General features: G+C 33.9%; 2 protein-coding genes across 2 annotated transcripts; one reads left to right on the top strand and one right to left on the bottom strand.

Moving 5' to 3' along the window:
• Window positions 1-48: 48 nt before the first annotated feature.
• Window positions 49-4542, bottom strand: LOC106774611 (methionyl-tRNA formyltransferase-like). Its single transcript, XM_014661659.2, has 11 exons — window positions 4344-4542; window positions 4205-4267; window positions 3991-4125; window positions 3805-3907; window positions 3628-3698; window positions 3431-3535; window positions 2999-3032; window positions 2767-2867; window positions 1359-1418; window positions 1104-1304; window positions 49-346 (listed from the first exon to the last, which is right to left on the bottom strand). The coding sequence occupies exons 1-11, from the start codon at window positions 4509-4511 to the stop codon at window positions 257-259; spliced, it is 1131 nt and encodes a 376-aa protein (XP_014517145.1). The 5' UTR covers window positions 4512-4542; the 3' UTR covers window positions 49-256.
• Window positions 4543-4708: 166 nt separating this feature from the next.
• LOC106772763 (50S ribosomal protein L22, chloroplastic) lies at window positions 4709-6404 on the top strand. The gene is made up of 2 exons (XM_014659381.1): window positions 4709-5020; window positions 5764-6404. Exons 1-2 carry the CDS (start codon window positions 4783-4785, stop codon window positions 6147-6149), a joined length of 624 nt encoding a protein of 207 aa, XP_014514867.1. The 5' UTR covers window positions 4709-4782; the 3' UTR covers window positions 6150-6404.
• Window positions 6405-10344: the final 3940 nt, after the last annotated feature.

Here is a 10344-nt window from a genome sequence, read left to right on the forward strand (position 1 = left end):
AAATAAATCTTGCACTGTACCACCTTTTCATATGCAGTGAGCTTGTAATTTAGCTAGCTGAAACAAGTATCTGTTAATCTATTGTGGGAAAACACATACACAATGCACAGTTTGAAAGAATATAAAATCAGTCAAGAAAAACGCATAAATAAAAAAATTAAACAAGAAAATAAAAATTTAAATCATTTCAAAACAAAATCGATTTCCTAAACAGTTAAAAATTAATTTAAAATATGCCTTGTTTGATAAACCACCCTCATAATTTCTTCAGCTTCTGCCCACGCAGTCCATTCCAGAAAGCAGCTGCATTTACTGCCTTTTTTCCAGGAAGCTGAACTTCCAATACCTGAGAGAGTTACAGTGTCACTGATTCAGAAAGGCATATTTGACATGCAAGAATTTTGGGCTTCCATACCATACTAAATTTGTGTACAAAAAGTGTTCTTATTTAGACTGAAGAGCAAGTGTTTCCTTAATGCTTGCTCCTCGTGATATAAAAGAAAAACACTGGTAAACTGTATCTCAGAAAGCAAGTAATTACAAACTCGAAGATTTTGTATTTTCAAGTACGAATGCTCTTTCAATAAAGTGAGGATATACAATTCGCATTCCCAATGACACTGCTCTTTCATCTGATATTATTTGTTTCAATTCTTTTTTTGAAAAGGTAAGATTTATATAAAAAACTGTTAAAAAACACAACTTTCATTAATTACAATCATAGAATCCAATCCCTATTGGATAAGACAAACATGTAATCATAGAAAGTACAAGAGCCTCTTGAATGGGTTACAGGAGTTTCCATTTTTATAGTTGACATTAATTTCATAAATAAATACATTTCATGTTGATTCCAAGATGCAAGAAAGACACTCAGAATTTCAAAGAGTACTTGGGCAAAATGAGAACGAGAGGGCGGGAATTTCCCATTTTTTATGGAAACTCGTGCATGAAATATATTAAATAGCGATTTTCAGAAAAAGATAATTATTAAGCAGCAGCTTCAGCATAAGGGAATATACACAATAACAAATTTCAAAAGGTAACTGGTTTCTACCCATCATCACCTACCTAGGTGATGCAAACATGATACAAAAACGTACCTCAATTGTGGTACCCCTTCCGCATGGAAATAACAACGCACCGTCAACAAATGCAACATCATCTGCTTCATTGAACTGCACACTTTCATGACTGCTAAGTCGTGTGGTTATAATTTTAATATCCAATGTTTTCTGCTCACCATTTTTCTCAACCACTAACACTCTTGCTCGAGTTCCTGGCCACCCTGAAAAGGCACGAACCTAAAATTCTTTTATGTCACAACTGTGCCCTTCAGATAAGATCATGAAGTTTACCTTATTGTGTAGAACATATGCTTCTTCATCAAAGGATAGCCATGATTCATCTGAGTTTATCTGCATAGTGTAGAAAATAAAAATGAGCAACTCCTCATAAGAAAGATATTTTACCAACTGTATATACTCGAGTATTTTCTTTTCCTTAAGAATAACGGGATGTTTACTGCACTGAACAGAAAGACACGTAATACAAACCATCACCAATTCAATATTCACAGGTTTTCTAAATGAACTACAGCTCACTGCTAAATGAAATCATGTGATCATAAATAGCATGAAACCCTGTTTCTGAACAACAGGACCTCTGGAAGTATTGAAAAATCAGAGACAGGAGAAAAAGAAAAAACATTAAAATTTGTAATAGTGCAACACCCAGGAAGACTATTTCTCAGGGATATGCTTCTTATAGACTACTAGCTTCTTGGGTTAAGTGAAGGTTCACATATTGCATTTTGTAAGGAAAGTGAGGATAACTTAGCTCCTTACACCTTTGTTGTCTATAGTTGAAGCATAATTTAGCCACAAAAAAATTTATACTCTCTTCCCACAAACTAAGTGATACAAAAATAAGTTCATGACTGATTCTGCTCATCTCTCCTTCCAACAAGTTGTAATTTGGTGTCCTGTATTTTTCTGATTTGTCTTGTGTTTTGTTTTAAATCTCAAACAATTCATTTTTTTAATCATGAAAGCACTCCAAAACAACCTGTAAGGCAAAGTCTTTAATTTGGAAAGATGTATACACTGCACGTTAGAATCTATACAAGTGGAAATTTGCAGATGTAGACCTCTTGAGTGACAGCTCTTTTACCCAACATGTGTTATGAACTAATGAACCCAGAAACGGTAAGCCGCTTATTTTTTGCATTGTGAAACTTTTCTTTACTATTTGCAACATCAGAATGAGTCCCCGCATCTTAGCATGAATTCACTTACAAATTGTTCCTTTGGATTCACTAAATGAGTCTTTCCACCTTTGAGAATTATCACGTATGGGTTTTGTTAGGAATATATGGGGGACTAAAATGAAGGCAACATGTATTGTATGGTGTAAAGAGGAATATACAATGTCCATATCTTCAAATGTCTTCTTTCTACCCGTTGAATTTATTGTCGATAATGTTGTGCTTGTGGCCTCTCATTCCCACTCTTTTGATTATTTTTTAAAGGGAATTCATGTTACTGACTTCCAAAGAGAATCAACAACCTTGTTGCATTTTTGAACCATTAATTTGTTCCCAGAAATGCAATAGATTTTTAAGAGTATATGCAATATCAACTTTCAACAGTCTAGATAGTATTTTGGACCCAAAATTTGGAGGACCTGATATATACCGAACAAATATTACTAGGAATTGTTATTTTCTATTTCAGCTTCCTGGTAACATAATCAAGGCTCACATACCTTAGGAGCCAATGTAGCCTTAGAATCATCCTGAGGTTGGGCCTTTAATCTTGCTGATCCATCAAGTATAGATGGAAGTTCCCTAATCAAAAGTTCAGATCCTGTTTTGTCAAATAAAGGTAGGAACTCAGTCAGTGTAGAACACTATCAAAATGCCCAAATAAGAATATCTTAGTACAGAGATCACCAAGAGAAAGAGGTACACAGAACGACAAAAATGGAAGAATCATACCTTTATGAAAGAGGAGCTCAAGCAAATCAGGTGCCTACACAGAAATCTAAAGTTTTGTCAGAAGCAGGGAGAAAAAGTATACCAGCCTTGTAAGTTTTACCAAACAAGTTGACAGCTATGGTTACAGGCAATCCATAATGCTAAAGACATAAAAAATAGAAAATAAAAAATCCAGGAAATTAACGTATATTTTAATCACGAACCTGATATACTATTAATACAATTAAGGGAGATTGTAACCCTTGATATAATATGCACCAATTTTACATATCCAAACCAGAAGTAGAAACATTTCAAATTAGGTTACAAATGAAGGATAAAGATTATATGTAAAAACACTTATCTTCTTTGATATATAAATCAAAGGGCTGATGATGCATTTCCATTCCATTCATACCAATTGTAGCACAGACGGACAAAGAGAAAACATACCTTTATTTGATCATCAACTTGAATTGTTTCAGTAGCAATGATAGGTCCAGCATCGAGAGCACGAACGGTGAATGCTAATGACACTCCAGTTTCTTTAACACCATCCTAGAGTACAAATCAATATAAACCACCAGCAAAGTAAGTTAATAAAATAGAAACATTGAGAATCTAGGGATTGACGAAAGAAATGGGGGAACCTGCAATGCCCTTTGAACAGGAGCAGCGCCACGATACAATGGCAGCAGGCTAGGGTGAATGTTGACTGTTCCTGAGATATTTGCAAATGGAAAGGTGTCACAGAGGTCTATTTTTTNTTTTTNNTTTTTATAGATTTAGCAATNNCNTGGCTGGCATTAGAGGAGGGAGTGACAAACCCAATGGAGGAATATCTAGAAACTTGGTAGGTAATATATTGCCATAGGCAGCTGTAATGCACAGGTGAGGTTGCAAAGCTTTTAAATTTGACAAGAAAGCATCCTGCAGGAATTCAATATGATGAGAAAGAAACAAATTTAGGAAAAGAAATGCAATAAACAGAATAGGATAGGAAAGCTAGGTACGTCTCCAGCTTTATCGGGAGTGAAAATGAGATCGGGGGAGAAGCCCCTGTCAAGAGCATGAATGGCCAAGGGAGAGAGGGCGAGCTTCTTGCCTCTGTCCCTTCTAGCAGGTGGCTGAGTCACGATGGCCGCAACCTGATGAATTGCATACACAGTGTAAACATGGAATGAACGTTGAATTACAAGGAAATGGCGTGTGTATGGGATGAGAAACCTCGAATAAAGAATGTGGAGAAGCAGAGGCGTTGAGAAGCTTGTCAAGGACTATGGCGGAGACCTGAAAAGCAGAGAATGAAGTGAAACAGAAAAAGGTGAAGAAGGTAGCATGAGTGCTCGGAGAGACAGAGGGAGACCTGAGGTGCGCCCAAGAAGACAAGGGGCTTCTTGGTGGTGGTGGAAGCAGAAGAGAAAGGGAGGAAAGGAGAGACGCTCTGCAAACAGCACAACCGACGAATCATGGTGGTTGCGGTTGTGGCTGTGGCGGTTGAGGGCATAGAACCACACCACCTGTAGCTATGCATTTCTACTTCCCTTCCTTCTCTCTCTCTTTCATATCACAATTATACATAAATTTTTTTAATCATTTCAACATATTAAAAATTAAAAATAGTAAAGGTAATTTTTTTTTTAAATGGTTTACACAAGAAAAAAAGAAAATATATAATTAATTAGCCAAATATTAATTTTGAAAAAAGAACCGAATTGAAACCCCTCTCTCCCCTTTATCTTATCCATCTCTCATTCTCACTCCTTGGTTTGCAGAACAGGGGTAAGTAACATAGCATAACAGACATGGCTGTTTCTCTGTCGGTGAACCGTCCTCTCCTTCGTCTTCACCACAAGCATCCACCTTTACCGGTGGNCATCNCTCCCCAACTCCATTTCCACTGTCANCCCAAGCTCGCCGGAATTCGATGCTCCTCCTCGCCCTCCCATTTTACNGACAAAACCCTCATTTCCATCAAACCTAACACTTCCCACATCAACGACAACCCCCTCGCTTGTCGCTTCCACGCTTCCCAGTTTGGAGGTACGCTCTTTCTCTTTCTCTTTCTCCTTCATTTTTATTGACCCTTCTCCATAACATGCTTCTTCCATCTCTCTTCTGATTTCAACATCGCAACCCTNACCTAACTATTTACTTACTCAATTCTCGTGTTTGCGCCTACATCAAATATTAGCCCCAATTTATTGTATTACATTGTAATGTGCCTTCTTCTCACCATCTATATCCTGCATTTAGGTATGTTACAGTCAGAAGGGTATCAAACGGACCTTTTTCTTCACATTGTGTGTCCTTCTTTCATCTTGTTTCCAGGGGTAAAATTCAGTAATCAGTATTGTATTGCGAATTCCCAATTTCACATTATGAATGTTATTTGTCAACATGGTTTTATTCAGTAATCAGTGTTGTGTCGTCAATTCCCAATTCCTATGGCTGCTTAATGATTTGAGAGTTCTACAAGTTTTAATCTTTGCATTAGTTATACAAGGTGCACGTCAACCTTATCTATCATCTGGTGCATTCCAACGCCAATCGGATGCCTTTGCCTCTCATTCACTTCTTGAGACTGTTTTTCAACTGTAGTATAAACTTAGTGGCGATTCTTTAATTCTTGAAAGTTTACTGTCAAGTGTTTAGCTTTTTACATTTTACGGGTCTAGTTGTTTCTCTAATATTCCATCATGTGTATCTTAATCTGGTGAGAGATGTGCAGCTTAGAAGGAATTGGGAAAAGATGTAATCGATATTTAAATTTAATGCTGGTGCAGGACAGGAGAGCAGCAAATCCGTGGAAGCGTACGCTATTGGGCGAAATATTCGCATGTCTGCTAATAAAGCTCGAAGAGTGATCGATCAGATTCGTGGACGAAAATACGATGAAACACTTATGATATTAGAACTAATGCCTTATCGAGCCTGTGAAGCCATTCTGAAGATAGTGTTTTCTGCTGGTGCAAATGCTACCAATAACCTGGGTTTAAGCAAGGGAAGTTTAGTTATCAGTAAAGCAGAGGTTAATGAAGGAAAAACAATGAAAAGGGTAAAACCTGTGGCTCGAGGGCGTGCTCATCCAATTAAAAAGCGCACTTGTCATATAACCATCACTGTAAAAGGCTCACCAAGTGAGTCCATCGTGGAAGCGAGCNCTGCATAATCCTTTTCGGACTAAATATATGTACGCCTTATGATGAGTTAGTTCCCTTTACCCTTTATATTTGATCAAAATTTCTGTATTTCGACATTATGTACTTCATTTATACCGTGTGACTTAAACCTTGTTCCGAGCACCGTCTCGAGACCTTCCTTTGGCCACTCTTGAGATTACTCTGCTTTTGTCCAGCCCTGTTTGACCTCCATTGCTACATGGGCGTGTTACCTAACCTTGAAAATGAAGTTTTGGTTTGGGCGATGTTGAGGGATAGAGAACTGTGAATTGGTTGCATTGTAGAAGAACTAGTGCATCTTACTACTATTATCAATAACAATGGACAGAATCCATATAACAATGAACAGAATCCATATATCATACACAAAGTACTAGTGATGGTTACTAATTTCAGAAATTCTTATATTGTGTAGGCTAATTTAATTTGAATGACTGGAAAAGTACTTAAGTGACAAAGAGTGAAAGTGAATGAATGCTTAGGGTTATAGTTTTCCTTATGCTCATAATTGTTTTCTTAATTTAGTTCCCAATAATGAACCCCTGATCTATTTTGTAAATACCAAATTTTCCTCCTTGATATATACTTTTAATTGTTTATCATGAAATTTAAATATTTTTCTCAAATTAGTTTTCTCGTTGCTAATTCAAATAAATGATAAAGAGCATAAAGGAGGACTAATTTATCTAATTGGAAATTATGCTTGACGGTTGGTCATACATTAATTCTAAATTTTATTGCCCCATAGTGATACAATGCCCTAATGAAAAATAAATTTAATTGAAATTGTTGGAAGTTCTACGATTAAATATAAAGTTAAATTGTAATATATAAATGGATATAAACTNTATTAATTTTGTGAATTTTTTAATATAATAGTAGAATATATTTATCTTATAAAGTTTTACTTTTTTCTTGANGTGGTTTATTGTACTTGAAAATTTTTCTCATTTCTTTTAATTTTAATCAAACTTTTCTAGTTAAGATAAAAACCGTTAGTTAATATTTTAAACAAGTTTAAATATTTCAATTAAAGATGAAGAAAGAAATTTTGATGGTAAAATTCTTGAAAAGAACTGATCCCTGATTGCATAACATTCGTATTAAGATCTTCTGAAGAAGGTTCAAATGAAAGACTAATTTGTGGACAGCAAGCTAGTGTGCCACCATCTTCAAATCATGGGTACAACGAAAAAGAATGGTTCAATTACGTGTTATACCAGTGCTAGTAAAATAAATGTTGAAGCTCTGAAAACAATGCTTCCATCATTCTCATCACGGAAACTAATAATACTTTTTATGTTTGATATTTTATATTTTTTATATTTATTGTAGATCAAATGTAATTACTTGATACTTAATTTTACACATATTAAAATCCTTAACCTAAATTTATGTTTGTTGGTTAGTTTAATAACAAATGGAAATTTATGTTTGTTATGTTTATAACAAACATAAACTTATGAAAAAACATAGGTAAATTTTGGAGTTTTTTATATGTATATTAGGTTTGTTCTGTACACCTCATACTCATATGTAAATAAATTTGTGTTTGACCTTTAATCATTAAACATGAAAAAAAAACATTTTTTATGTCGTTTACATATTAAACATAAATATTGACATCAAAGTTTTTATATTTATCGTCTATTCGTGATAAATTGTTTGTGTTAGTAATGAAGACAGATTAAAATTGTGGTTTTGTATTTGGAGACCCCAACCTAACTCTTTAAAAAGATACAATTTCAATTTCAATAATAATAATAAAAAAACTAAAACACTTATCTCAATAACAAATATTGAATATCATAAGAGAAAAAGACTTATAATCACTAATTAAGACAAAGTTACCTCCAAAACCTTCACAAACATAAAAAGAAAAAGTTGTTAATACAAATAAATAATAAAGAAAAAATTATACTAAAGAAATGCTAAAAAGAAAGAACACAATATCCTAATATAAACATATTTATGTCAAATGCTTCAAAAACTAACATAAAGCTCAATATTTATGTTAGATTGTATACAAACCTAACATAAATATCTAATTTTATATTAGACTCTAAAATCTTGATCATGTAAAAAATTATACTATTTTCAAGAAAACCACCTTATAGTAACATTTCTTATATTAATGTTGTCATCTATCACCTATAAAACACAAATATGTTGTTGATATATATTATTATTGTCAAAATGGTTTAGAACTCGTTGGTCAATGCGGTCCAGGTTGAACTCGTGATGAGTCGGGTTGGCTCACCAACCTATCTAGTTTAATTTAATTATTTATTATTTTGTGTTTCAATATTATGGGGAATGAGGAGGTGGAGGGAACAAGAGGTAGTGGTGGTGGAGGAAGCAACACCCCTGGGGTAGTCGGCTTGGATGATCGGCCTGATGGTTGGTCGGCTTGGATGTTCAGCCGGCCTGGATGGTTGGTCGGCCTAAGAAGAGCCGTTCGACCTGATAGCTGGTTGACCTGGTGGTTGGTCAGCATGAGAAGAGTAGTTCGACCTGGATGGACGGCTGGATGATGGACCTGGTAGTTGGTCGGCCTAAGAAGAGTCGTTCGATTCACGGAGTTGAAAAGATCATACTACATGAACTTATAATAACATTTACACCATGTCACTTTTTACATTAATGTTGTCATCTATCACCTATAAAAGAAAACAATAAATTTTGTTAAAATATTTAAAAGATCAATGATTAATGTATTGTTTAGAATGTAATAAAATAATGGTGATGCCTTTTAATTTAACAAATTTCCCATAAAAAATAGAATTTGTTAAAATATTTAAAAAATCCACGATTACTTTATTGTTTAATGTGATAAAATAATGCGCATGCCTTTTAATTTAACAAATTTCCCATTACTTTAAACTTTGAAAAAAGGGTCAATGTACTATTGTTTTGAAAATTTTGAACGTGTTAAAGCATAAAAAGTTTAATTAACTAGATAGTTAAATGACAGAAACTATAATAACAATATGTAAATATATTTTTTTATTAAAATATCAAAATAAGCAAAAACGTTACACCGAGTTTAAAATGGAAGCATTGTTATGAACAACATCATGATTAGTATTAATTTGGCAGTTATTATTAACTTTAATTGCATTAAAAGACAACAATGAGTGAGTTAATCAATCGTTAACACTGAATGAAGAGAAAAAAAAAAAAAAAGACAAAAACCATGGGATCCTACATTGTCACAACAATGCACGAATAATATTTGTTGATTCCAAACGCTTCTACTTTACGATTCAGCTTTCACAGAGGCTGTTCTTCTTCTTATGCAACATTTCATAACACTTTAAAAAGTGTCACTATCTATGCTCCACTTTTTACAGCTGATTCATTCATCTCATTTTCTCCACACTATTTAAGTCACACATGTATCACTTATGTTTCTGANGAAGAGAACAAACAATAAAGAAGAGGTGTGAAGATTATATCGACATATTTGTCTGTCTATTTATCTTTTTATTTGTCTATTTATTTGTATGTGTTGTTTGCTCGATCAAACAATGACGATATGAAAGAACATGATGGTGGTGATGGTGAGTGTAGTGGTGATGAGGTGGTGATGGGAAATTCGGTGCTTCATAAGGTNGGAGGCTCCAAAGGTTGGATCAATAATCATGATGTCAACTACACTGAATGGTCTGCCCAAAACCATGTCTATGTTGGAGATTGGCTTTGTAAGTGCATGCATATATACTTCTTTATGTTTCTTACTTTGATTCCATGTTCTTCAAAAATGATAATAAGTTTCACCTTAGTTGTTCTATCTTATTTTTTTTCTCTAAACCAAAATCATGATTTGTTTCTCTTTAGATTTTCCTCNCAATAGAATTTTGAGATCGATCAATTTTCTTATATAAAGTCATAATATTTAGAAACATGTATATTTTTAAAATGATTACGTGAGTCAGGGAAGATTATTAATCAAAATCACATATATGAAAAAAAATCATTAGATTATTCTAAAACATTATGCTATTTTTTTTTCTTATTTCACAAGTTAAATATGATATAATTTTGTTGGATCTTCTAATATTTATAAAAGTTATGTGGTATTTCGTGATGAAAAATACCTTATTATTTGGCGAGTTGGAGTATTGGACAAGAATTCCACTTATACTTGCAAAAGAGGGATTAAAAAGAAAGCATAGCACTTTT

This window comes from Vigna radiata, chromosome 1 (genome assembly GCF_000741045.1).
Source record: "Vigna radiata var. radiata cultivar VC1973A chromosome 1, Vradiata_ver6, whole genome shotgun sequence".
NCBI lineage: Eukaryota > Viridiplantae > Streptophyta > Magnoliopsida > Fabales > Fabaceae > Vigna > Vigna radiata.